Below are 26,386 nucleotides of genomic sequence, written 5' to 3'. Positions count from 1 at the left end.
ATTATTTTATACCTTTTTTTTTTCTTACCTCTTTTATGCTTAATTAAGAGGTCGCACTTGGTGCGATGACAAGTGTCTTCGTCCATGAGTGGTAGGTCTCGGGTTCGAGACTTGGGAGCAGCCTCTCCATAAAATGGGGGTAAGGTTAGCCGACATTCACCTCTCCCAGACTCTGCGTAAAGCGGGAGCCTTATGCACTGGGTACGACCTCTTTTATGCTTAATTGTATTACCGGTAAGAATATACTACTGCTATTGACATATGGTCTGTGGGTTGTGTTCTAGCTCAACTGGTATAAAAAGTTCTGCCAATTTTTTCGTTTTCAGCAGAAGATGAATTCACATTTGATTGTTTTGTTCCTCTTTGTTTTAGGTGATCCCCAACGCTCTCTTCCCAGGTGAAAGTGGTGATGATCAGCTTGTTGAGATTGTTAAGGTAATGTTCTTGTGACTTCTGCGCGGTGGAAAGTACGTATCCATCAAGTGATCAACTCAAAAATCTTGATCAGTCAGCTTATGCAACCTGAACTGGATTAACATTTATCGTGAGGAAATCAAACGATGAACCCGAATTATATACAGAATTCAAATTCCCACAAATCAAGGCTCACCCTTGTCAGAAAGTGAGTTTCTAGCTTCCTTGCTGAGAATTGTTCTTCTGCAATGATTTTGCGTGTTATTTTCGTTCTTATTATCTTCCTTGCATGCAGATATTAATTCCACAAGCGCGTGCTCTCCTAAAGCAATAAGATTCACTGCTGTAAGTAGCCATTTTCCCTCAAATCTTTATGTGGTGCTGATGGATATATCGTTATTGGAATGATGATTGCGTATGCAGAGCTGAAAGGAGCAACTCTTGAGCTTTTGTCCAGACTCCAGACTGGTGCCGGAGCATGCCCGAAAGCAATGTGCCTTTGTAGGTATCTAGATAAGCCTGGCCGAGACAAATATTTGTGTAGCAACTGTACCATTAATGTAATTTGCTCCTTCGTACTAGTGAAAAACACTGTACTTCTGGCTGATCCGGCACGTTAATCTACTAAGACTCTGATGAGTGATTGGATCACCTATGGCAGCTGTGTGATTTGATCGCGGCTAAAGCCTACGTTGGCACCACCATCTGCCACTATGGTTCGCTAAGATGCCGGCCACCCACCGTCGCCATGACCATTGCTAGCCATGATGCTGGTTTTATTTACTTCTGACGTTTGGAATAAAAGATCCACAAAAATACCTACGACAACATGTTTGAGAGGAAAATAAATAATTAAGTGGGCAATTTTAAAATCCAACTAATACAAATATTAAAATATATCCTTGTATAAAAGAAAAAGGAAATTGCAAAGTTCTTTCTACATGAATTTAGGAACAATTATTTGTAGTTGTGAATGTTACACCACGAATATATTATTTTTGTTGTTAAGCTACATACATGGACATTTCTTTCCCCACCATCGTGTGATTCAAGAGCGTTAAGAATCGAATTCAAGAAGTGGTGTGTAAAATACAGACTTGAAATTCATCTCTAACCATGAGTCACCTGTAGTGATTCTTGTAATTTCTTGATAAATTGCATGTTAAAGTGAAATTTATTACGTGTCATGTGTAAAAAGCTGTAAAAAGTAAGAAGTGAAATGTTAAATCTCCTGACGCGGAAAGATTAGGTCCCATGTGTTGAAAAAATAGACGTGTCTGTTTCTCTCGTCACATAATTGTATAAGTTACAAGTAAAAAGATAAAAAGTGATTGAAATGAGCATTCAGATATGAATTGTCATGATAAAAAGTATTTATTTCTCTCATCTTTAGCTTATGTCACTTTTCACTAGGAAGCAACAAGAATCTTAATTTCATACTCTCGAGAGTATGAAATTAACATACTTGCTTGTCCCACCACACTTATTCCCCCACCCAACCAAAAGCAAAAGCAGGATTCCAAGAAATGGACCCCACTTTTGCTGCTTCCAATTAACATATAACATTTAATTAAATAAAAAGAGAAACGCTATTCACACCCCAAATCATAACGCCAGAAGCTTCAAAAACCAATTTTGTGAGAGGATTTGTGGATTAATTTAGAAATTTTATTAAAAAATAAATAAATAAATAAGTAATAGTATTAAGTGAGCGAGTATTTGAAAGAATTTCACACAACGGCGTGTCGTTGTGCGTGATTCCAAGCGCGCACCGGGAGCTGGAGGACCGTCTTCCTTCCTCAGCGCTCTGGTTCGCGTTGCGAATATGTCCAGAGACTGTCTACGCAATTCTTTGAATTGACCTGCAACAGTTCTCTCTCTCTCTCTCTCTAGATTCAGAGGCTTTCTCTCTCTAGATTTCTCTCCACCGAGCTCTTCTCGTTTCCCTGCGAAATTCTGCCGCCCGGGTCTTTTTTTCAGCGGCGGAGCTCCCTTCGCATGCGCCGTACAAGGCCGCAAGGGGAGGTTTTGACGGAGGCGAAGCGCATTGCCGGTATTAACGAGGGGAGCTTCGGGATCAGTGAGGCCCCTCCTGGGGAGGTGATTTTTCTTTGACCGAGGCTGCTTCTGTTTTGTTTTTAATCGCAATTTTGAATTGTGGGTAATTAGTTACTGGTGTTGTTGTTTTTGTTGTTGATTAGGGTTTTTATTTTGTGTTTATGTGAAAGATTGGGAATTTTCTTTATGCCACAGATGAAATCCACTGTTTGGTTGCCGAGAAAAGTAGGACATGAAGGGATATTGAACAGTGGTTTTAGATTTTCTTTTCTTTCAATTATTTGAGGGTAAGAAAAAGTGTTGAGATTTCCTTCTGCATTTTGCCTCAATTCTCAGGAAACAGTTGGGGTTTTATATTGTGTTTGGTATTGTAGAAAGATGGATGCTTTGTGGTTTTGTGGATGTTATGTTGTCTTTCAAATACTGGAATTAGGAAGTATTGGGGGGTTGGGGAGGCAGATGGGGTTGGTCCAATTGAAATCCAACAGGTTTGGCCGTTGATTGCGTAAAGAATGCAAGAAAAATCTGAATGTGTTAGCATGCAGAGGGATATTTTTAAGTTGTAGCCTAACGGATGCTCTACGCTTCGAAATTTATGCTGCACTATTCGGGATTCTTGAATTTATTTTGAAAAAGGGCATTGTTAACAGTATGATGTTAGTCGAGTTATGTTGTGTTCTTGCTGTATGGTGTCAAGTACCAGTCGACCCCAATTCTAGCTGGACACGCTAAATAATAGTCATGAGTATGCAATCTCAGTTGTCTACTATAAAGCCTCTTATAGAAACTGGGTAATTACTATATTTGTTTACTTTTATAATCAAAATTTGCAGTTGTTTTTGCACTTATTCTTTCTGTGTATTACTTGGACAGGTTGGAAACCGCTGCGTGGGGCAAACAAAGCTTACGGTGAAATGGTATTTGTTTTTTTACTAAGTTTTTTATTCATTCATTCATTTCATTTAGTCCTTTGCTAATCTTTAGTCACTCTTCACTTCTGATTTACTCAATTGTTGGGCTTGACTGACCCCTTTTTTTTTCGAAACAATTTGTTGACATTCTGGATGCTGCTGTGGGCTCTGTTTTCGTTTGGATCTAAAGATTCTCCTTATTGCTAAATGTGGAAATTAGGCAGCTGATTTTTGGTTTTTTGCTCTAGTTGTTATGCTCTGGACTTAGCTGGTTTAGAGTTGTATTGTTGGTGAACTATGGTTGTAGTGTTTGAGTGGCCCTTAGTTGACTAACGTTGTCCTTTCTTCTTTATGTAAAAACAGTCCCTTTTACTTCTTTTAATTGTTTACGTATATGATATAAACTTATGCAGGATGGTGAAGACAGTAATGATTTTGACTGGAATACTGATGATGAGCTGGAAATTGAGAACTTTACGTTGTCTACTTCTTCAAGTTTGACAGTTGGTGGAGAAGCTATTGTGAGATCTGGGGAGGTAAACATTTTTGCATTAGTTCTGAAATGATTTTTTGATGTTGTTGTTGTTGTTGTTGTTGTAATGTTTTTTGAGATGGTTAAAACAATCTGTACACTCATAATGTCATCTGGGGCATAGACGAAATACTTCCCTCTTGTTTATGAAATTAACTGCACCTAATGTCTCTTAGTGGTATTTAGACATTTCTCCATTGAAAATTTCTGAATCTACTTCTTCATACTTTTATCCCTTTCGATGAGTTTGCAAACATTTATGGATAACTGATGATTATTTAAATGGGATATATAATATATGTTACATAATTAACTTGCAATTCGTCTTTCTTCTTGAAGTCGAGCTCATCGGCCGGTCCCTCCAATACCAAAGTTCTTGATCACTTTGTGGCGATGGGATTTTCTGAAAAGATGGTTGTCAAAGCAATTCAGGAACATGGTAAGAGCATTGTATCATTTCATTTCAGTAAACGTTTTCATACGAATGGTTCAATTACTGCTCTGATGGAATATCCAGGAGAAGAAAATACAGATTCAATTCTGGAAACCCTCCTCACTTATTCGGTGAGTCAAGAATTCTGCTTTGGATACTTATTTTTCGCAATATGGATAATTTGGGTTTGCAAGTTTGGTATAACGGAACTCACTTAATACTAGCCCATGCACAAAAGGATTTACATTATTGTTTGCCGAATATGGCTATAAGACTGGATTCCTTATTTGTTGTATTATCTTGACTAGTAGTAAGTGAGTTCTGTTAAATCAAAATCAAATATGATCCTATAAGAAATTATCAAGATGAATGGGTCACATATCTTAAGAAATAAGAACATTTCTTCCTGCCTGAGAGTTTTCTTGATAATATTTTTGCAGGCTCTTGAGAGTTCTCCTGAAGAAAAGCAGGAAGTAGAAACGCTCCAGGAAGTAGAACCACAGGAAGTAGAACCGCAGGAAGCTGATTCCGATGACTTCTCTCTTGATGATTACGATGAGAGCTTTCTGGATGATTTTTCAGACTTGGATAGCTGTTCTGATACCGAGGTAGTTCATTGGCCTTGCTAATAAGTTGTATGTTATATTGGTTTTTCCCTTTTTGCCAAGTTTTGTATTTTCTGTGTTTCCCCAATCCTTCAAATGACAAAAATATTACATCGTTTTCCAACATCATTAAAAATGCGTCTCGCACTATTTTGTGTGCTAATGCCAATGTACACAGGATAGTGAGTTCATGACAAAGAGTCAAACACATTTCACACGTGTGTATCTCATAGAAATTTCATTTACCTATTGTGCAGGAAATCATAAATCCTACATCGGAGAAAGGGAAGATACGGTCCTTGGTCAATATGGGGTACACAATGGAGGAGGCCTCAATAGCAATCGAAAGATGTGGTATAAGCTTAGTTTTATCTACATGCATAATGTTGATTTTATGTTGCTGTTAGCATTTTCCTGTCCACATCTCCAGTTAGTTACTTTTGCTTTGGTTCTTTTTGGATGATTATGTTGAAATCCTGGAAAATGCTGCTTTTGGTATAACTTTAGACTCTCAGAAAAATAAATAAAAGTGCATTCATATAGTGTAACATTTCACCTTCATGTTGGAAATTTTTTTGCTTCCCTTGTGGGCAGCCGGGATCACAGTCATGTGCCCACAAATGCATGCCAACCCATTTAGTTACTTTTGCTTTGATTTGGATGATTAAGTTGATATCCTGTAAAATGCTGTTTATTTATTTTTGGATAATTTCAGCGCTGAACCAAATGCCTAGTCATGAGAATTTTTTGGATAATGTTGACTAGAATATGTTTTATATATGATTTGGGGGCCAAAGAAACATCCTTCATAGCTGTATGCTCTGTTGGGATTCTGGGTAAACCACTTTCTGCTAGTTAAGCCAGTTTGTTATGCCATCCTTTCTGAAGTCTCCTTTTCAGTTCTAGTATTTTGATTGCCTCTTTCTCCTTCCTTAGCCCTATTTCTCCCTTCAAACATTTCAGGTACAGACTCCACTGTTGTTGAGTTGACTGATTTTATATGTGCTGCTCAAATGGCACGGGCGGAAGATGCCCTTCTTCCGATTGAAGAGAAGGTATTTGCTGATATATATTATACTAACCTTTTGCGGTTTTTTAACAAAATCAGTTTCATAGATTGTGATTGTTGTTTTACTTTTACAGCCTGGATCACATTCATACAAGAAGAGGAAACTTCTCGAGTATGAGATCCTAAAGAAGAAGAAGAGGCAGATGCGGCTTTGTGGAAACCAAGGGGATGATGATGAGACGGTTCATCTCCCAAATCCAATGGTTGGGTTTGGCACCCCAACTGATCCATATGTGCTGACACATAGGACTCTCCCAGAGGCAGCTGTAGGGCCTCCATACTTCTATTATGAGAATGTCGCACTAGCTCCTAAAGGGGTTTGGACCACCATCTCCCGCTTCCTGTATGATGTGCAGCCGGAGTTTGTGGACTCAAAGTACTTTTCTGCTGCTGCAAGGAAGAGAGGTTATGTCCACAACCTCCCCATCCAGAATAGGTTTCCTCTCATGCCACAGCCCCCAGACACCATAGCCAAGGCATTTCCCTTGACAAGGAAATGGTGGCCTTCTTGGGACAATCGGGAAAAGCTAAACTGCTTGCAAACATGTATTGCAAGTGCTAAGTTGACTGAGAGGATCAGGAAGGCTATTGAGCAATTTGATGGGGAACCACCAGAGAGAGTCCAGAAGTATGTCCTTGACGAATGCCGCAAGTGGAATCTGGTGTGGGTAGGGAGAAATAAGGTCGCCCCACTTGAGCCTGATGAAGTGGAGATGCTTTTGGGGTTCCCAAAAAACCACACAAGGGGAATAAGCCGGACTGACAGGTACAAGTCACTTGGGAATTCCTTCCAGGTAATGAATTCTGTCTACGTTTCATTAACATTTTAATCTCTCTCAAAGTTTCATAAGGTTCATTAGCATTTTACTTAATAATTTGAACCTGTTGCAGGTTGACACTGTGGCATATCATCTGTCTGTGCTCAAGGATATGTATCCCAATGGCATCAACGTCCTCTCCCTCTTTACTGGCATTGGAGGGGCAGAAGTAGCCCTTCACCGGCTTGGTGTCCCTCTGAAGAATGTTATCTCTGTAGAGATCTCAGAAGTGAACAGAAACGTTGTGAGCAGTTGGTGGGAGCAAACCAACCAGAGAGGGAGGTTGCAGCACGTTGATGATGTGCAGCAACTGAATGGTGATCACCTTGAGCAGTACATGAGCGAGTTTGGCGGATTTGATCTGGTGATTGGTGGGAGCCCGTGCAACAATCTAGCAGGCAGCAATCGACATCATCGTGATGGACTGGAGGGTAAGGAGTCGGCCCTTTTTTATGACTTTTTCCGAATATTGGACTTGGTGAAGAACATGATGGGGGGAAGAAACAATTGATTCAATTCTCTGTAAAGCTACTTGATTTCATGGTTAGCCCTGTGCAAAAGTTTTGACCTTTTTCATGGGGAACAAACACTTGTAATTGGAGTTTCGAATGTGTATAAAAGAGGTTTTAGTAACCATCACAATGTGGCTCAGTGGTTGGGGACGAATTCCAGACTCGTATTTCACATAGCACGTTCTGGGTTCGTTTTCTTGCACTGGTGAATCACACAATGGTGGCCAGAGAGAGGCTGAAATGCCTTTATAAGTCTTGTCGGTCTCCGAAAGAGTGGACTGTCGTGGCAAAGCCACGAGTTGGTCCCCTTACGAAGAAAATAAAGAAAATAAAAATAGGTGAGGTCTCAGTTAGAGTTCATTCGCCTCATTCTATTTTACTGGGCTAGACTGGTACAAGTCCGATAGAAGTTTAAAGTTGGGCCTGAAACTGCCCGGCCCAAATCATTGGGTGGCTGGCCGGAGCCCATCATGGCCCAGCCCGTTTCATTTATCTGTACAGTGAATTCTAGTAAGAGAAATTTTATTTGAACCCATGTAACCTCTTTTTACATCTAACTAAATTTAAATTGTTAATTGTCTATTTTATCCTATTGCATACTATTAAGTACAAAATAAAAATAATAATAAAACTCAAATTTATTAACCCTACCATCACTTTTTGTTTATCTACGTTCATTTTAGTTAAAATCCTAAGACCCTGTTTGTTAGGCCTCCTTAGTGGGGACTGGCTTAGCTAGGACAGCAATCCCATGTTTGGTGTAAGACGAGACTAGCATAAATGACGCTAAGTTCAACTCGTGCCAACTAAATGCTTCACTAAGTTGCGTTAGCTAATACGGAGTGAACCCTTGGTATTAGCTAGGACTATCCTCACTTACAACTTCATGCTTTCGCATAGAGCAACGTTCGATGTAGCCTTCTGCCGCTGACTCCTTTATGATCTCCTGCAGAACCAGGTCAGACTGAGAGTCACTTACACCCCAGATCTAAAACCCATCAGCCATCTCCTTTTTTTCTGTCTCGTTACTGACTCTAAAACCCATCGATCAAATACTGCAAAGTGACGAAAACGTTTTATCTTGTGTTCTATGGCAAGAAATTTTATGGGTTTGGTTGGGTTATTCATGTTGTTCAATTGAATTTATGACTTTGGGTTTGATTAATTTCTAGGTTCTCTCCCATTTGTTCCATAGTAATCAAATATTTTCATGGGTTTTGCTTCCCGAATAAGAAGAACGGCTTTGAGAAAGAAACAATGATCTTGCTTGATGGACATGATTTTGTATCTCTCTGCGAGGAAGAAGGGCTAATGACTGATGTTAATTTATTTAGTTTTACTTACTTTTTAGTTTTTCTAAGGACAAAAGTAAATTAATAAAGAGTATACTGCCGATTTGCCCCCTGAACTATCACCTAACTTTCGATTTCCCCCCTGAACTTTTTAATTGGAAAATTAAGGACTTAAACTAATTTTTTTGGCCGATTTGCCCCCTGCTGTCAATTTTTCATTCATTCCATCCAAATTTTTGTTAAATGGAAGCATATGCACAACATGTGTGGGTAGTTCGGTCGCTTCATTCTTTAAAATAATTGAAAACCTTAGATTTCTAAAATATAAACCTATGCAAATATGTGTGATTCTATAGCTTTTGTATCTAAAGGTCTAGTGAAATGACACTTTTGTCCACAAATGAGAGTTACGTGGTTTGCACATGATAAGAGTTAACGTTAATTTGGATGAAATCTATGAAAAACTAACTGTAGGGGGGAAATTGGCCAAAAAAAATTAGTTTAAGTCCTTAATTTTCCAATTAAAAAGTTAAGGGGAGAAATTGAAAGTTGGGTGATAGTTCAGGGGGCAAATCGACAGTTTACTCATTAATAAATGGTCAAACAATATTTTTTAGAATTAATTAGGTGTTTAGATATCGAAATAACTACAAAATAATAATTTAATAATACATAAAATGAACATTTTTATTGTCCTGCTTCTTAGTCGGCGTTGCACCAAATGCTTCATAATTATTATCCAGCTTAGTCCAAGCCAAGCCAATCCAGCTTACTCCTCGAAGCTAGTCTAGTCCGAGATAGTCCAATGCAACAAACGCACCCTAATAGGTCTTGTAGTGAAAAACAAGCTTTTTTATTCATGGATGGTGATTTTAAAGTTTTGAATCCTCTAACTAAGGTATGACTCAATTTATGAATATTTTGTTGGGAACTGTTATTAACACTCCAAAAATCTTATTCTACACTTCTCACAAGTGCATTTTTCTTTCTAATTATAGAAAGTTTGGAGTCTCAAATGAGATTTTTAAAGCGTCAATAACAATTCCCATTTTGTTCGTTTGATTTTAATTTTTTTTAAAGTTTAGAAGATCAGTATTTGGGTTTCAATTTTTTTCATCAATCCCGCATGGTTTGTTAAACTTTCTGCAAACTTTGGATTCCGGTATTTGTCTGCACCCCAAAAGGACTTGTACCATTTGTCAGTGCCCCAAAACTTTTTGCAACACTTTGGGTTCCGGTATCTGTTTGCACCCCAAAACACTTTGGATTTCGATGTCTGACATGTAATTCCTTTTTGTTGTTTTTCTCTGCCAGTGTCTGTCTACACCCCCAAAACACCATTTGGCATCAATATAACTATTTCCTATAGTGCCACCTATCACTTTATTTATAACTAATAGGCCTTTTAGTGCAGACTTGCATAATTGCTAGGATCTTAACACATTAACACACCATATTTTTAATCGATTTAAACCTGACATGTGGTGAGATCAGCCCTTACTACAAATTATGTTCTAGTAAAAGAATGCAAATTTTCCAATAATCCTAGCTGAGTGCTTCTATACTTTCAACATGTTACTTCTATTGATGAAAATTTATATTTTTTGAGTAGATATATGAAAACTCCATCCTCACTATGATTAGATAATTCAAGCTTAGAGCTTATGTGTTTAAATACTTTTTTAACTTTGTCATTCATGGCCACTTATTAGTACAATTTTGTCATTTATTTTTTTAGCAACAAGAATTTGATGATTCCTCTAATCGAAACAATGAGGTTGGATAAGAATGTGCAGTGGATTATACCGATCAATTTACAACTCATGAGGGAATCATTTATTTACAATTTCATTGACGTATTAGTTAATTTTAAAATTTTACTTTTAAATAGATAGGTGTTACGTGTAGATATTCAAAGGAAAAGATGCGTTGATTAGATGGGTTCATGAACAAGGAAAGCTGAATAATATGGTGATTATTATTAAACTGTCTGATTTAGGAGGTGAAGGTAAGATTGTGAGTCGCCCTCGACTAACACTTGCTTGTGAAATAAACGGTACATATTCGCCATACAAGTGTGTTGTGGCATATGGTCTAAGGTCAGATGAGATTGATCACAAAAAATAAAAATAAATAAATAAAAAATAAATAAATCTATTAGTTCTAGTACGAAAAAATGTGGATGTCCATTCTTGTTGAAATGTGTGAATATTGGCGATGAGGACAATTGGACATTGAAGGTAGTATGCGGGGTGCATAATCATCCTGCTTTAGAGTATCTTGAAGGACATTCTTTTGCAAGTTGAGTTTCTAAAGAGGATAATGAATTGTTGGTGGACCTGTCTAAGAGTTTGATGAGGCCCAAAAATATCTTGGTCTCTATCAAATACAGAGATGCACAAAATGTATCTTGGTACTACAACCTCAAACAAGTATATTTCTCCTTACTTTTTAAATTCTATATATAATTTATGATTATTCACATATTGTTGTAAACATGGCAGAAAGTGCACATGGAAAGTTGAAGCGACAACTTCGCTCCAGTCAACTTAACTATGAGACATTGTGGGTACACATACACTCCTTGTTGAAGTTGCATCATACAGAGGTTAAAACATCTTTTGAAAAAAAGTTGATGTTTTGTTCAACAAAAATTCAAGAAACCTGAGTTACAACGACTAGTAGGTTTTGTTTCTATCCATGCTTTGAACTTAATTGTATGCGAGTCCAAAAGGTAGTTTGGGTTTGCCTTGCATTTACATTATTATTATTTAGCCTTTTAAACTACGTTGTATTTCAAGGTGACTTAAATTATACTGTATATCTTTTTAATAACAAGTTGGAAAAAGAAAGGGTGACTGTCATATCTTATGGTTGTACCATTTGCCAAACTCATCAATTGACGTGTGCACATGAGATTGCATAATATAGAAGGTTTGGTAAGCCGATCCCACTTGACACTCTTCATCCGCGTTGGAGAAAATTAGATTTTATCAATGTGCCAAATAATAGTGAACAACTAGTTCATCTGGAAAACTCACCGGTAGAAAGATTTAATATGTGGTATGAAGACCAAAATGATGATAAGAAACTGGAGCTCAAGATGAAAATTGAAGAGCTAATGAACCCAGGTACGACTTCACTTAATGCTCCAAAAGAAAAGATTAAAACAAAAGGGCAACCATGCAAAGTCAACAATTTTACTTGGCGTCTCCCGTCAGCATTTGAGATTACAAAGGACTAACTTGCCCAATCTAGATTTGATTGTCAAACACCAGTTACTAGTACAATGGCGAATGTTATCACTATCTCACAAAGAAAAAAGAAGCAAAAGGAGAATGTCATTGCACCATAAAAAAAGAAACGAAAAGAGAATGTCACTGCCCTATAAAAAAAGAAACAAAAGATGAATCCTGCTGCCACATCACCAATCGTGAATGCCGAGGTTGTCCTTGATCAACTGAGTTGTGACATTCAAACACCAGAGACTAATATATACTCATAACGAAAACAATTTAAGGTAGGTAAAAATTTCCACATCTCTTGAAAAACAATCAAGCTTTTCCTTTCATTACTTTGAATAAACTAACATTGATTTTTTTCATTATTTACTTTGGGAATTGTTATTGGCACTTCAAAAATCTCATTCTACACTCCAAACTTTCTATATTTGGAAAGAAAAATACAATTGTGATGAGTATAGAATGAGATTTTTGGAGTGTCAATAACATTTCCCTTTACTTTATGTCATACTAGATTTATACACCTCCTGAATTTATTGATCCCTTGACGACATGGATTTATAGAGAAGAATTCCCTTATTAGTCAAACTGATGTTAATCCTGATGGAAACTGTGGATATAGAGTCATATATGTGGCATTGGGAATTGATAATGAATGGCGTAAGGTATGAAGAGATTTACTACATCAACTACGTTAAATGCTCTCTCTTTTTCATAAGTGTTTTGTAGGGAACGACATGTATCCGGAGATTGAGCGAGCACTTAATTATTTTGAAGATGGTTTTGCACCAGAGTATAGTTGGTTGACCATGCCATATATGGGGCATATTATTGCTACATGTTACGATGTGGTTTTGATACACTTGAGCATAGCACAATGCATTATGTTTCTTCCATACTCTCTGGAGTTTTCATTTCAATCAAGTGATACTGACCTACGTGAGGTTGCTATTAGGTATCTAGGTGAAGATCATCATTTTATCCAAGAATAAGATATGTTTTTTTCTTTTTACGTATGTATTTTTTTTTATCTTATTTGATAACTCTAAATTGATTGATAACTTTGTTTGTTGTAGGTACATTTGTCTGAATGTCACCCTATGCCACAAATTTCTACCATGTGGCACAAAAAGAGTCAAATGGGCAGTGATATTAGAGTGAAAAATTTGTACTCAAATACCAGGAGTGTGTCAATTTAAGCAACTTGGAGGACTAGAGAATGTAGCCACTAATGATATTCTAGCTCTTGAAGATGATTATAAATGTTTTGATAGATATATTGAAATTTCATTTTCTTTAGTTTATTTTCTATTAGAGCAAGTCCACCATTGTGGATTGCTTGGGGGACAGGCACCAGGAAAGGGCCCGAGGCCCGGTGGACAACCCTCCAGCCTTGGAGAGCCCGAGTGAGGGTGGGAGCCCGAGCACAAGGGAGTGGGGAATTGACAGGCCTGCAGCCCGAGGGCCAGGCATTTTTTTATTTTTTTTTGTGTCAGCCCGAGGGCCTGCAGCCCCATTTCCATGTTTTTTTTTATTTTGTATTATTTAAACAAACAAAAAAAACTAATATTTTATTACCTATTGTCAGTGGGGAAGGCTCCAAGGGTGGAGATGCAAAAGGTAATTACTGTTCATTAATGGCAGTTACTATTCATTAAAGGCAGTCACTGTTCAATAGGGTGGATTCAATAGTGGATTGCCAGGGGGGAGGGCTCCAAGGGTGGAGTTGCTCTTATGTTTTAAGTTTAGAACTCACGGTGGAAAAATTAGTAATGTGAAAAAGGGAACTAACTACAACAATCTTCTTGTAATTCTCGAACCAATACAAGCAAGTTTAACTACTTACTATTGGAAAAGTTGATAATTGGTTTCTTTTAATTGCATGGGCTTTTTGGTTTTTTAAATCCTAGTGTTTTCCATGTTATCAAATATCTATGGCTCGTAATTGGGAAATTTCAAGGAGAAACTTCTTACTAATGTTCTTAGATTATAAACTTCCTTACTTGTTGATAAATATAAGAGGATGAATTGTTTGATTTGTTGCTTAAGCACATTAGTAGAAAGAAAAAAAAAGGCAAATGTCTGGGTTTTGTAGTAGAAAGAAAAAAAGTAGCCATAGAAATGCTAGTGGGAAAAGGAGGTGGGGCAAAGATGCCTCTTTTTTTTTTTTTTTTTTTGAAAAAAAATAAATTCAATTACAAATGTTATTTTATAAAGGATATGTGTGTAAAGATAACTTAACATTTTGATTTGAGTTTGAGATGGTAGTTTAAGCAATAAATTTGGGTTTAAAGAGAGATTAATTCTTTAATAAAAAACAATATGGGTGAAGAGAGTAAGTTGGGTGTAGAAAAATGTTACATGAGTTCAAATAAAATTTCCCTTCTAGCAAATGTAACTCGGTTTTCATCTAGCAAATTATCTAATGTCCTTAATTCATTTCTTCAGTTGATTCGAAATACTCTAGATGTAACATCCCACATCGCCAATGGAGTGATCCTTAAATATATATTTTCATCCATACCTAGTACGAGGCCTTTTGGGAGCTCACTGGCTTTGGGTTCCGTAGGAACTCCGAAGTTAAGCGAGAAGGTGGCCAGGTCACTCCCATGATGGGTGACCCATTGGAAAGTTGCTCGTAAGTTCCCAGAAACAAAACCGTGAGGGCGTGGTCGGAGCCCAAAACGGACAATATTGTGCTACGACGGTGGAGTGGGCCTGGGAAGTGGTGGAACCTAGGCAGGGATGTGACACTAGATGCTTCAGTTGATTTGAAATACCCTAGCAGTTCAATTTGAGTTTGTACTTGTTTCATTTGTGTGATAAATTCACAATTTTTTGTAGATTTAACTCATGGGTTGATCTTTTAACTTGAACCGACCTAATCTGATTGAACCCGAAATCAAATGAATTTGAACCAACTATAATCCGAATAGAGAAAGTTGAATTAGGGTCGGGTTGAACTTCCAAACCGTTCGAATTGCCTCAACCTGATATTTTATTAAGGGGGATATAAATTGAAAAAAAACAAGAATCCTTTCAAAAATAGTAACCCACTAAATTCTACCAAAAGAAAAATTAAAACAACAATAAAAAACAAATGCACCAAAACCCAAATATATTTGGACTTGTTTAGAAGTGTTTAAAACGACTGAAAATTCTTTTGAAAAAAAATATTTCTAAATTTTAACAGCAATTGAAGTGCTTTCTGACTTTTCCAAAATTAGATTACGTTTATACTAAAATTATTCAGTCATTTTAAAAGTATCATTTACAACCCAATTAAACTTCTTTCCCCCCCTCTACCTTTATATATATTGGGTCGTCCCCTTGACTCTCTCTCCTCTCTCTACGCTTCGCACCCTTCGGAAGCGTAGGTTTTTCACTTTCGCACAGCCAAAGGGGGTTTCTCCATCAGATCTCATCGGAGCTTTTCTCGTTCCCTCCGCTCTCCCAAACAACGCCGTCAGGTCCGATTCTCTCCGTCCCTAACCCTATTTCTCCCCGTCGCTTAGATCTCTCAGAGCCGTACGCTTGCATTTTTCCGTTAGGTCAAATCAAATGCACGATTCGATTGAGTGGGTTCTAGGGTTTTTGCATGTCCGATTTTCTCGTCGATTCTCGAGAAAATGATAGGGAGAGAAAGCTGAGATTTTATTGCATGCTTTGCTTTATTTTTTAGAATAATAGATGCTTGACTTTGTTTTCGTTCCGTTTTGTAATTTTCTCGGGAACCAAACAGAGATAAGCTTATTTGACACTTGGTCGGTGTAAAATCCGTAATGTAATATCTTCTCACTTTTCCATTTGGTGCAGATTTTCTGCTTCGTGTAACTAAGAAATTCTCATAAATTTGGGATTTTATTTTTTTGTTCAAAATTTTGGGCTTTAATTTTATATCTTCTAGCGTTTGTTTTGCATGTTTTTTGACATACGTTCGGCATAATGCATGTGATTTGCTTTGACATATTCATCGATTGGTGTATATTTATCTCAATTTGTTACTTATATGTGCATTTTCTCCTTTGTTTTTTGTTTTTTTTTTAATGTTATAGTGTAGTGCTCTCTTCCCATGGCTGCCACTGCAACTGCTGCTGGTCCTCGATATGCTCCGGAGGACCCAACTCTCCCCAAACCATGGAGAGGTCTGGTTGATGGTAAAACTGGGTATCTTTACTTCTGGAACCCGGAGACCAACGTTACCCAATATGATAGGCCAACGAGCTCAGCTCCTCCATCAAAGCCCTCTTCTGCACAGTCTATAAGCTCCTCGGTTCATGTTCAACAATCTTCACAAGGGCAACGTCGTCCTGATGAGGGAGATGATAGGTATAGCAGAGGCAGCAATGGTGGCTCGAAATTTGACACAGGATCAAGAACTCAGCAGGTAAGCTTGCTACTTGGGTGACTTCTTATACAGTTGCAGCTCCCTGCAACCTGCTTGCTAAACGTTTTTGTATGGGAACTGATATGGCGTTGTTGTTTGTGAATTAGACTGCAAGAAGTGCAACAGTTTCTCATAATACCCCAAGTGGGACACTAAGTTCACATGGAGGATCTTCTGTGAAAGGAAATGGATCAGACACTGGAAGTGGTTTGTCTGCTGAGGCTTATAGTCTCCGCCATGAAATATCAGTTGTTGTGAGTGTTAAGAAATTTCTTATACAGACGTTATATCATAGTGTTTATATTGGTTTTTCTTTCTTGTTTGTATGTGGTACTTAGTCATTCTGTTTTGTACTTTTACCATCTATCTTTTCTCCATAGGATCTGTGGTTTTAAATCTCTATATTTTCTGCCTGCATGCCTTTGCATTGGGATTGGTTGGGTTAGCCTGATCATTTATAGTTGTGCATAATATGTATGTGTGTATTGTTGTATGGTGCAAAATGTACTGGTCTTGCACTGTGAGAGATGTTTCTCATATGTGATCAGCTGATTGTACTAGGAGTCTTCAATGGAGTCATGTCATTACCTCTCTCTCTCTCTCTCTCTCTCTCTCGTCTTATCATTGTTATCATTAAGCATTATTATTATTACTGTTATTATTAAATTGTATAGCTAGTTAGCTACTAATGTGAATTCGTGATTTTGTTATCTAGTAGCTGTTATGATTTTTTAAATGTTTCTTATGTTTGTCCTGAAAATGATCTGTTCTGTGGCTTCCTGATATCAACTTTTGGTCTGCTCACAGAGTCATTTGATTTACCTCTTTTGCTAGGGTGATAATGTGCCTCCACCATTCACTTCATTTGAATCTACTGGCTTCCCATCTGAGATTCTTAGAGAGGTATTGAATTATGCTTCTGCTTTTGTGTTTCATTTGAATAATACTGGTGGCCATTAAGTGTAAGTAACCCGAGTGTTGTGTGCAAAGTTACATGATTGCTAGAGGTCCATGTTGAGTTTCAGACTCATGTTAATTCTTTTGCCATCTGTACTTTTTGTCGCAGGTGCGATATTTGCTCCTGGGCGGAGCTAATGTCGTACGCTGTGCTGCCCTCTTTGTGGGGGCTTGCATTTAATTTGGAGTGCCCTTTTGCGTGGACCAATTTTTGGGAAGGGCTTTCCAAATCACCCAAGTTTGTGGCTGGGCCTGCTGTTGGTGATTCAGTCTACCACTTGGCCCGAATGAAAGAAGAGGCCTCCTCCTGCTCCAGCTTGCTGTTGCAAGCTTTGGTCGCCGGCAATGGGGGTGTTGCTTCTTCTGCCATTCCACTGTTCTATAAGGCCAAAAAGAAAACAAATCCAAATCTTTAAGTCATTACCTCTGCTTATGGGGGTTCCTGGAATTTTTTCTTTTTCCAGGTACAAAGTGCAGGTTTCTCTGCCCCAACTCCAATTCAAGCACAATCTTGGCCGGTTGCTCTTCAAAGTAGAGATATAGTAGCCATTGCTAAAACTGGTTCGGGGAAGACCTTGGGGTATTTGCTTCCAGGATTCATCCATCTCAAGCGCACCCGTAATAACCCTCAGATGGGTCCAACTGTATTGGTTTTATCACCAACTAGGGAGCTGGCAACACAGATTCAAGATGAGGCAGTGAAGTTTGGGAAGTCATCAAGGATATCTTGTGTGGTATGTAACTTCTGGTCTTTTTTATGTTTTTTAGGTTAAACAATAAAAATGTCTTCAAGGATGGTATTGTTTGATGCTGCATATTTGTTTGTGTGCATACATTATATAGTTAAATATTTTCCTGCTTGTGCATTCAGAGAGTTGCATTTATGGTTATCAAATTCCAGCGCTGCCTGACTCTTATTGAACCCTTAACTAAGGACCTAGTCTTTCAACTGCGTCAGTTCTAAAACTGACCCCTTACCCTTGAACCTGGCCACTGAAACTAACTTGACTTGGCAGATTATATTAGGGGTTCAATCGTTTTCTTTGCTTTGGGTCTATTCCTTCGGGAAAATAATTTTATGGATTAAATTGGCCATGCTTCTGTCTGTATTAAGTGATGCCCTTCCAAGGCTTCGGTTGGTACCCCTCTTTGATTTTAGAATCCCATCAAGGCATGTTATTCCACTAATATATTGAACTTTGAGAAGTTTTCTTAAAGTAGATTATACTTCAATGTCCTCTGAAATTTTTTTGCTATTTATTTTTTTCAGCTCCATTTTATATTGTATTCTCTGATTAAATGATTTTATTTATTTATTTTTGTTCAGTGTTTGTATGGAGGAGCTCCAAAGGGACCACAGTTGAGAGATATTGACCGAGGAGCAGATGTTGTGGTTGCCACTCCTGGCCGCTTGAATGATATTCTTGAAATGAAGAGAATCAGTCTCCATCAAGTTTCTTATTTAGTGCTGGATGAGGCTGACCGGATGCTGGACATGGGGTTTGAACCACAAATAAGGAAGATTGTGAAGGAGATACCTGCTCGTCGCCAGACCCTAATGTATACCGCAACTTGGCCAAAGGAGGTTCGGAAGATTGCAGCGGATCTACTGGTCAAACCTGTTCAGGTTAACATTGGCAATGTTGATGAACTGGTTGCGAATAAGTCTATCACACAGGTATGTTTAACTCAAGTAATGCTGGCCATACTAAAGTCCATAGTATGTTGGCTTAACTTGTGCGTGTTTCCTTAATTGTTAGGATATCACTCTAGGTGATCAGGGTGATCAATTACGAGTTTTAATTTAAAAGATAAAAAGCATTTACATATTTGTTCCCTTTAGCCAGTGTGGAGGACTTAACTATTAGCTTTTGTATTGTTTATGTTTTATGTAGTATATAAATCGTCATACAGCTTAACTAAAAAACATATCCTGTCTTACAGTACGTTGAAGTACTGACCTCAATGGAGAAGCACAGACGACTGGAGCAGATATTGCGATCCCAAGAGCCAGGGTCTAAGATAATTATCTTTTGTTCAACTAAGAAGATGTGCGATCAACTTTCTCGCAATCTAACCCGCCAGTTTGGAGCTGCTGCAATTCATGGCGACAAATCTCAGAGTGAGAGGGATTATGTGTTGAATCAATTTCGCTCTGGGAGGACTCCAATTCTTGTAGCAACTGACGTTGCAGCTCGAGGATTGGACATAAAGGACATAAGGTTTTGTACTTCCCAGCTTCTTGTTACATATTTATTTCTGTTAGAATTGAATTATATTTTGGTTCTGTGGTTTGGTGAATCACCTTTCATTCTTTCAATATGAGGTTATTATTTTGTGGTGTTCCTTTTTGATAGGAGGATTGTATTTGTCGGGGTCATTTTAAGATAAACTACGAGTAGTTAAATTTTGTTTGGCTATCTATTTAAGATTTTTCTTTTTTTTTTTAGGGTTTGCATAACTGGTTAATTACTTGGAACAGTACCTTTTGCATTATCTTTCTTATTTGTAAGAAATTACTGGCCAAGATTATAATGGTAATTTTTGTTAACAGGGTGGTTATCAACTACGACTTCCCTACTGGAGTAGAGGATTATGTTCACAGGATTGGGAGAACTGGAAGAGCGGGCGCCACTGGCCTGGCTTATACATTTTTTGGTGATCAGGATGCCAAGTATGCATCAGATCTCATCAAAGTTTTGGAAGGTGCAAATCAGTGTGTCCCCCCAGAAGTTCGTGAGCTGGCTTCCCGTGGTGGTGGGATGAACAGGTTCAGACGTTGGGGTTCTGGGCCCAGTGGTGGTCGTGATGGGGGTCGTGGGCAAAATGATTCAAGTTATGGTGGAAGGGATGGTGGAAGGGGAGGAGGATATGGATTTACTCCCTCCTCTGGCAGGTAAATTTGCTTCTTTTTTTTTCATTTAAAATCACGCTGTTTAATTACATCTGCTTGCTCGTTATGTCAAATGTGATTGCCATCGTACGTTAGTATTGTGAGAAGTGATGGTTGGAAATGCATTTTCTTGTATGTGACAGGTATGGTCAATCCAATGGGTATGACAGAGGCCGCAGTCCCAGCCCTGTCAAGGCGTCAGGATATAGAGCCCGTAGCCGTAGTCCTGAGAGGTTTGACAAAGCTCTGCCAACAGGTGGTGGCTCTGCAGGTGGTTGGAGTTTCCACAAAGCAATGATGGAAAGGGAGCGGTCATCGCCTCCACGTAGACGCAGTGCTGAAGAAGCTGAGGAGGGAATGATACATCCAGAGTAATTTCACACTTCTAGTGGCATCTGCTGTGGCGCTGTAGTTTGTTTTTGTGTCTCGCCGGTGGGTTTGTTTTTTATGTTTCGCCGGTGTGTTCAGTGTTGTAAACCGACGTAGGGCAAGCTTTACGAGAGCAACCAGGATGCAATTGTTTTGACTAATTTGTGGTCGGTCGGGCTAAACGCTTTGGTGTGTTACCCCTTGCTGAACTTTATCTCTCTCTCTCTTGCTCTCTGTTTACTGTCCTGGTCACCATTTTTGGTCTTTCCCTTTTTGGTAGGAAAAAGGGCACAAATATGTAGCACGGTAGAAAGTACTTGTTTTAGTTAATATTTTAAAGTGTAAGCAACTTGTAGTTTCTACGAAATGCAGATGAATTATTATCTACATCTAATCCATTGTTTGTTGTGTTTACTTTTTGACACATTGGCACATGACTTCTTTTGAGAGCAATTTTGGCCGGAAATGTAGGGGGAAAACTCACTATTTTTAGTAGTCTGCCTCAATTTTGGGTGACCTACAAGTTTAGGGGAATAAATTGACACCTTCAACTGAAAGATTTGTGATTCTTTCTGGATCTCTATGTTCGGAGCTACGTTCTCAGAGATTTGGATCATTCATTTTAAATACCGTAGCCTTCATTAGTTTATTTTACTGTCGTTCCTCACACAAATCAATGATTATCTCTCTTTCTCTCTCTTCGAACATGGTGATCAGTTTGGATACAACGATTCGGAGAGGATCTTGGATCCAATTGAAAATTAGAAAAAGATCCAGTAATGTGGGAAAATAAACCAACACTTATTGTCATTGGGAGATCGACTAGGGAAAAAAATTATGATCTCTACGAGAAAAACTTCGATGGGATTGCTTGACTAGTAGAGTCCTTATCCTGGTGAGATTAGCGTGGGGTGGGGTGAAGTAAAATACAAGGGCAACAAACTCTCTTCTTGAGAAACTTCAGTAGGGTTGCTTTATTAATGAAGTTTGAATAGTGAATATTGATGAGAATTTGCGTGGGGTCGAGCGAAGTAAAAACACAAGGGCTCTCATAGTTTTGTTTTTGTTAGAGATGCCTTCAAATAACTTGGTCGGACATCCTTATTCAAGTTTTTTCCCCCTCTTTATGGTGTGACCAGAGTTCTTATATTTCACATTTTGTTTACTTTTTATCTTATATATAAATATTAGCTTCCCCGTCTCTTACAAAGGTAAAGTATTTTCAAGTCCAATCAAATCGTAACTAAAATGTTTGTTAAATTTGAGTGAGGATCCTCGCCGGATCTTCTTTGTGAGGATTCCGAGGATCCTCAAATCACATATGTTCATCGTACATCGTGCGGTCAGAAATTATTGTAAATATTTTTATTTAAAATTAAATATAAATAGTACTTGACGAAAACTAACTGCATTATGTACGATGAACAAATGTGATTAGAGGATTCTTAGAATCCTCTCTCGTTAAATTTCAGGTGGATTGTAAATTGGGTTATCTATTTCAGCGGATAAAGAGACAAAAGGTACTGAATTTAGGGCATGTTTGTCATGACGAACACAGCCAAAAATAAAGCTAATATAATTGACTATTTAAATTTATTTATTAAGCCATTTTATTGAAAGTAAATCACATTAAAACTCAAACTAATTATTGCTAAAACACAGCCCTCATGATAACAAGTGTAATAAGAGACCACTTATTTTTAGAGCTAATAAAATTCCCCAAATTAATTCCTCATAGTCAATGGAAATTTTTTTCAATGTGTCAGAAATACAGTTTGAAAAACCAAGTGTTAAAATACAATTTGTTAGAATTTTTTTTTCAAGCTTCCAATCAATTATATTATTACGCTTGATGTACCGCACCTATCCCTGCACACTGAAAAACGTCTCCTCCCAATGAAGTGTGGAGTGGAAGTTGAAAATAAATTAAGCAAAAAACTAAATAACTAAAATAGTCAAATAGTTTTATGCTAGGGAGTAATGGCTTTTAACAATGTGGCCATTGTTGTGTAACTGTAGAAAATTTTCCAAAGCAAAATTATGTTAATACCTTAATTATTATGAAAATAATTAAATATATATATCCAATAAATTAGATACCAATTTAGGAGGATGCTTTCAAAACTTCAGTTACAAATATATTGTTACAAAACCAGCTGAAAATTACTTCATTGCCCAAATCCTTATCTATAAGTTATTTTCCTTATTATTTTATGTGTCAAATTATTAAAAAATTATTTTAATTACTTTTAAATGGTAAGTTTAGGATATGGATGTTTGTAATTATGAGATTCAAATACTTGAGCCTTGCAAAATCCATGTATGGTCTATATATTAAGCCAAATTTAAGATTATGCCAAAGCAAATGGTTAACATTTTCCATATATTTGTTTTGAACACCTTCCAAATATGTATTTACAATTAATAAGTATGACTTCGATAAAACTAGACGAGGTGGAAAGAAAAGATAAGACTGAAAAGAAAATCATTTTGGTAGCCTTAAATTTCCTCTATGAAATTGAGAGGAGGAGCTAATTCCTAGGCTCCTATTGACTCTTTTTGGTAAGAGTAATGCTAGGTCAACCAAAATTTTAAATTAAAATTTCAATTTATATGATGTGTTAGTAATAAAAAATAAGCACGTTAGTCAATATTTAAGTAATAATTCAATTATCAACAACCATGTTGTATGATTTACAAAATTTAATTTAAAAAGGAGTTGGAAATATTATTTGTAATTAAAATGTAGTTTTTAAACTAGAATGAATTTAAAAGGAGTTGACAATATGTTTTTTCTTAGTTAGAAAATGCAAAGAAACATGTCTTTTATGCAAAAGTAATCTAATATGAAGGGCTCGTCTCTTAGTATACAATTAGATTTTCGTTGTTATTATGAGTATATTTCTAGTTGATATTCACCATCGGATCTGCCATCAACGGTTGTGGTTTTATAAAAAATAAATACACCGTGAAACGCATTGCTTTCATATATGATATGCCACATCATAAAACAGAGCTATGGGCAATACATGTCCGCCATGTGTCACAATCTGTCTTAGAATTTCCCTAAAATACAAGACTAGTATAACAACCTAATAATTATTGGAAACTTTAACGAAAAACTCATAGTACTGTTCATTTTAACGAAAAATCACATTTTTACACTAAAAAGTCAATCATGGTACTATTCATTTTACCCTTTATTTTGTCATTTGTGTTAACACTCAAAGTTTTCCAACAATTTTCATTAATTTTCCCATAATTATTCCCTATGTTTTATGCTTTATGTTTTATTTTATTTTATTTTATTTTTTTCAATTTTTTGTTTCAAAAAATAAGGAAAAAAAACATGGGAAAGGAAGTTCAATGGACACAAACTGGACGAAATATGAGCCCTTGGATTGTAGATATGGCCCTGCCTGCAATGCTAGAGAGGCAGTGGGGTCCACATTTGCCTTGCTCTCCCTCAAACCTCACTTATAAAAAACCCAAATTTACATCAGCTAGCACACATTAAACCAGCCTTCCTTCTTAAGCTTTTGTTTCTCTCTCTAGAGCCCTGAGACTCTCTCTGCTTGCATGGAGTACTTGGAAACCAACTTGAGAGAATTAGATAATTTTCCTTTGATTTCCACCCTTCTCTATGGTTCTTCAAACCCTCTGAAATTGATGAAACCAGAAAACCCTCCTCCCACCACCATCAAAACCACTACCAGCGATGGGAATCTTTATTCTCTCTCTAGATCCTCCCCATCACCACCCAGTTCTCCTAAGGCTTTGTTTCATCACCCCAATTCCATAAATCATGGGTTTAATCGCATTTCTCATTCCCATGAGTACAATCTCACTCCAAAGACTGATCACTTCACCACCACTGAGGCCGGTTCTTCATCCAACCCCTTCAGCAAGATTTCAACCACATGCAACACTCTTAATAACCCCTTTGAATCTTCACCTTATACCCCAAATTATCACCGCCATCATTTCGTGACATCCGATTGTGGCGAAAGAGAATTGGTTGCGATGCATGGATTTCATGGTGGTGTTAGAGGCTGTTTGGGTTATCCTCCCGACCATCAAGAGATTCCTCATGACCAGCAGATGGGGGCAGAAAGCTGTGTGCAGCTCCCACCATTGGTAATTTATGGTGAATTCGGGTCCTCATCAGCTCCAGCGATGCGTCTGCATTCAGATGATATTCCAAGGCTCTCAGCTGATGAAAAGAAGAACAAAAGGTTGTGTGAGGGAGGAGCCATCAAACTCCTGCACAAGAAACCTGATATAATAAAAGGCCAATGGAGTCCTGAGGAAGACAGGTATTTGCTTTTCCTGATTTTAGTCGATTATTTGGTTAATCACAGTGTTGATTTATATTTTCTTCATGTATTTTTCTGAATTTGGAGGATATACGATGCTTAAATCTTTTTTCTAAGAAGTCGAATTAGTTTTTTGATGTTCGGTAAGAATTGGTAATTAACTCAGTTAAATCTCTCTTTGCAGACACTTGGTACAACTGGTTGGCAGGTTTGGAATTAAGAAGTGGTCTCATATTGCTAACCAGCTGACGGGGAGAGTGGGAAAGCAATGTAGAGAAAGATGGCACAACCATCTGCGGCCTGACATTAGGGTTTCATCCTTTGTCCCCTTAATTCTTCACTATTTCACAACCTTCATTAACATATAAATTACATACAAGCATCTATATAGCTCATGTTCATTCACTAAAGTTTACTTATCTTTTAAATAAAAACAAAAGATTTATGCAAATACATACAATTACTCATAATTTTATTAATGTATATACACACAAAGATAAATGGCTACATATATGGCATATGCATATATTTGGTTATATTTTTATTAAAAAACACTGTAATTCTAATTTTTTGACGTCAGTCGTAAAATATATAATTACTTTATTTGTCCGTTTATACGTTTTGTGAAGTTTTTATAGACATTGTATTGTCCAGTATTTGTCAATATCTGCTTGACAGCGCAGAAACATGCGTTTCGACCAGCAGTTAAGGTGGATTGCAGAATTTGGATTAGACTGTAATAATTAACCATGACAAGTCATGAATTTCCGAAACAACCCATGCCAGGGTTAGCTTATGCGTATATATCAGAATTCGAATTTATTTCAATTTGAATTATTAAATTATGGGTAATACTAGAGACACTATCTATTTAGACCATATTTTGTAAGTTATATATGTGGTTATTGATGATTAGGTTGAGCATTTTTTAGATCATATTTATAAACTATGTGATGTTTCATCAATAAGAAAAAAACATGTTAATCATCAATAACTGCGTTATATTGTTTACAAAATATAGTCTAAATAGGGGTCTTCGATATGGACCAAAATTAGGCTAAAGTCCAACCCATTCCGAGACATAAAATTTATTCACTTTTTAATTATAAGTTTGAATTATTGTATGTTATTGATCTAAATTACTCTTCAATCCTTACTCTTTTGTAAATATGTAGTGAATTTTGATTGTATAATTTATAATGAAGTTTTTCACTCAAAAACAATTTATGATGAAATTCAAATTTATTTAATTTGCTTTTTCACATATATAAATTGCATAGGATCAAGTAGGACTTTTTCCTTCTCTGATTTGATGTTATTGGACTAAGGTGACGATGCATGCATCTTCAGTTTTCCTAGTTAAAACCCTAGGACTATAAATTAGCATATACGTAGTACGTACTACATGCATTGTTTTCTACTTGGACATGCTAACAGAAAGTTGACAGTTACAGATCAAATCTAGTTAGCTGGTGCATAACGTTGGTTTTAATTAAACGAGTTGTTGTTTACCAGATCAATCAGCTTTTGAATTTTATATATTATCTCAGAAGCATATGTATTCAGATACGTAAATAT

The 26,386-nt window shown here is 37.1% G+C and overlaps 2 protein-coding genes across 2 annotated transcripts; both read left to right on the top strand.

Annotated features, from left to right (window-relative positions):
* Positions 1-2,147: 2,147 nt before the first annotated feature.
* On the top strand, positions 2,148-7,476 carry LOC126610549 (DNA (cytosine-5)-methyltransferase DRM2-like). Its single transcript, XM_050278646.1, has 10 exons — positions 2,148-2,514; positions 3,346-3,389; positions 3,797-3,919; positions 4,255-4,354; positions 4,433-4,479; positions 4,789-4,956; positions 5,211-5,307; positions 5,917-6,008; positions 6,097-6,816; positions 6,914-7,476. The coding sequence occupies exons 2-10, from the start codon at positions 3,387-3,389 to the stop codon at positions 7,349-7,351; spliced, it is 1,788 nt and encodes a 595-aa protein (XP_050134603.1). The 5' UTR covers positions 2,148-2,514; positions 3,346-3,386; the 3' UTR covers positions 7,352-7,476.
* Positions 7,477-15,194: 7,718 nt separating this feature from the next.
* LOC126610548 (DEAD-box ATP-dependent RNA helicase 14-like) lies at positions 15,195-20,906 on the top strand. Its single transcript, XM_050278645.1, has 9 exons — positions 15,195-15,356; positions 15,942-16,273; positions 16,381-16,527; positions 17,108-17,176; positions 17,695-17,964; positions 18,558-18,908; positions 19,175-19,452; positions 19,785-20,126; positions 20,267-20,906. Exons 2-9 carry the CDS (start codon positions 15,959-15,961, stop codon positions 20,496-20,498), a joined length of 2,004 nt encoding a protein of 667 aa, XP_050134602.1. The 5' UTR covers positions 15,195-15,356; positions 15,942-15,958; the 3' UTR covers positions 20,499-20,906.
* The last annotated feature ends 5,480 nt before the right edge of the window (positions 20,907-26,386 follow it).

Source organism: Malus sylvestris, chromosome 17 (genome assembly GCF_916048215.2).
Source record: "Malus sylvestris chromosome 17, drMalSylv7.2, whole genome shotgun sequence".
Taxonomy (NCBI): Eukaryota; Viridiplantae; Streptophyta; class Magnoliopsida; order Rosales; family Rosaceae; genus Malus; species Malus sylvestris.
Note: the sequence above shows the minus strand (reverse complement) of the source record. Positions and strands in the feature narration are given on the sequence as shown.

Coding starts and splice junctions, on each gene's coding strand:
- LOC126610549 (XM_050278646.1), top strand. Junction 6,009..6,096: donor TTCTTCCGATTGAAGAGAAG/GTATTTGCTGAT, acceptor TTACTTTTACAG/CCTGGATCACATTCATACAA. Junction 6,817..6,913: donor CACTTGGGAATTCCTTCCAG/GTAATGAATTCT, acceptor AACCTGTTGCAG/GTTGACACTGTGGCATATCA.
- LOC126610548 (XM_050278645.1), top strand. CDS start 15,959: ATGGCTGCCACTGCAACTGCTGCTGGTCCTCGATATGCTCCGGAGGAC. Junction 17,177..17,694: donor CATCTGAGATTCTTAGAGAG/GTATTGAATTAT, acceptor TTCTTTTTCCAG/GTACAAAGTGCAGGTTTCTC. Junction 19,453..19,784: donor TTGGACATAAAGGACATAAG/GTTTTGTACTTC, acceptor TTTTGTTAACAG/GGTGGTTATCAACTACGACT.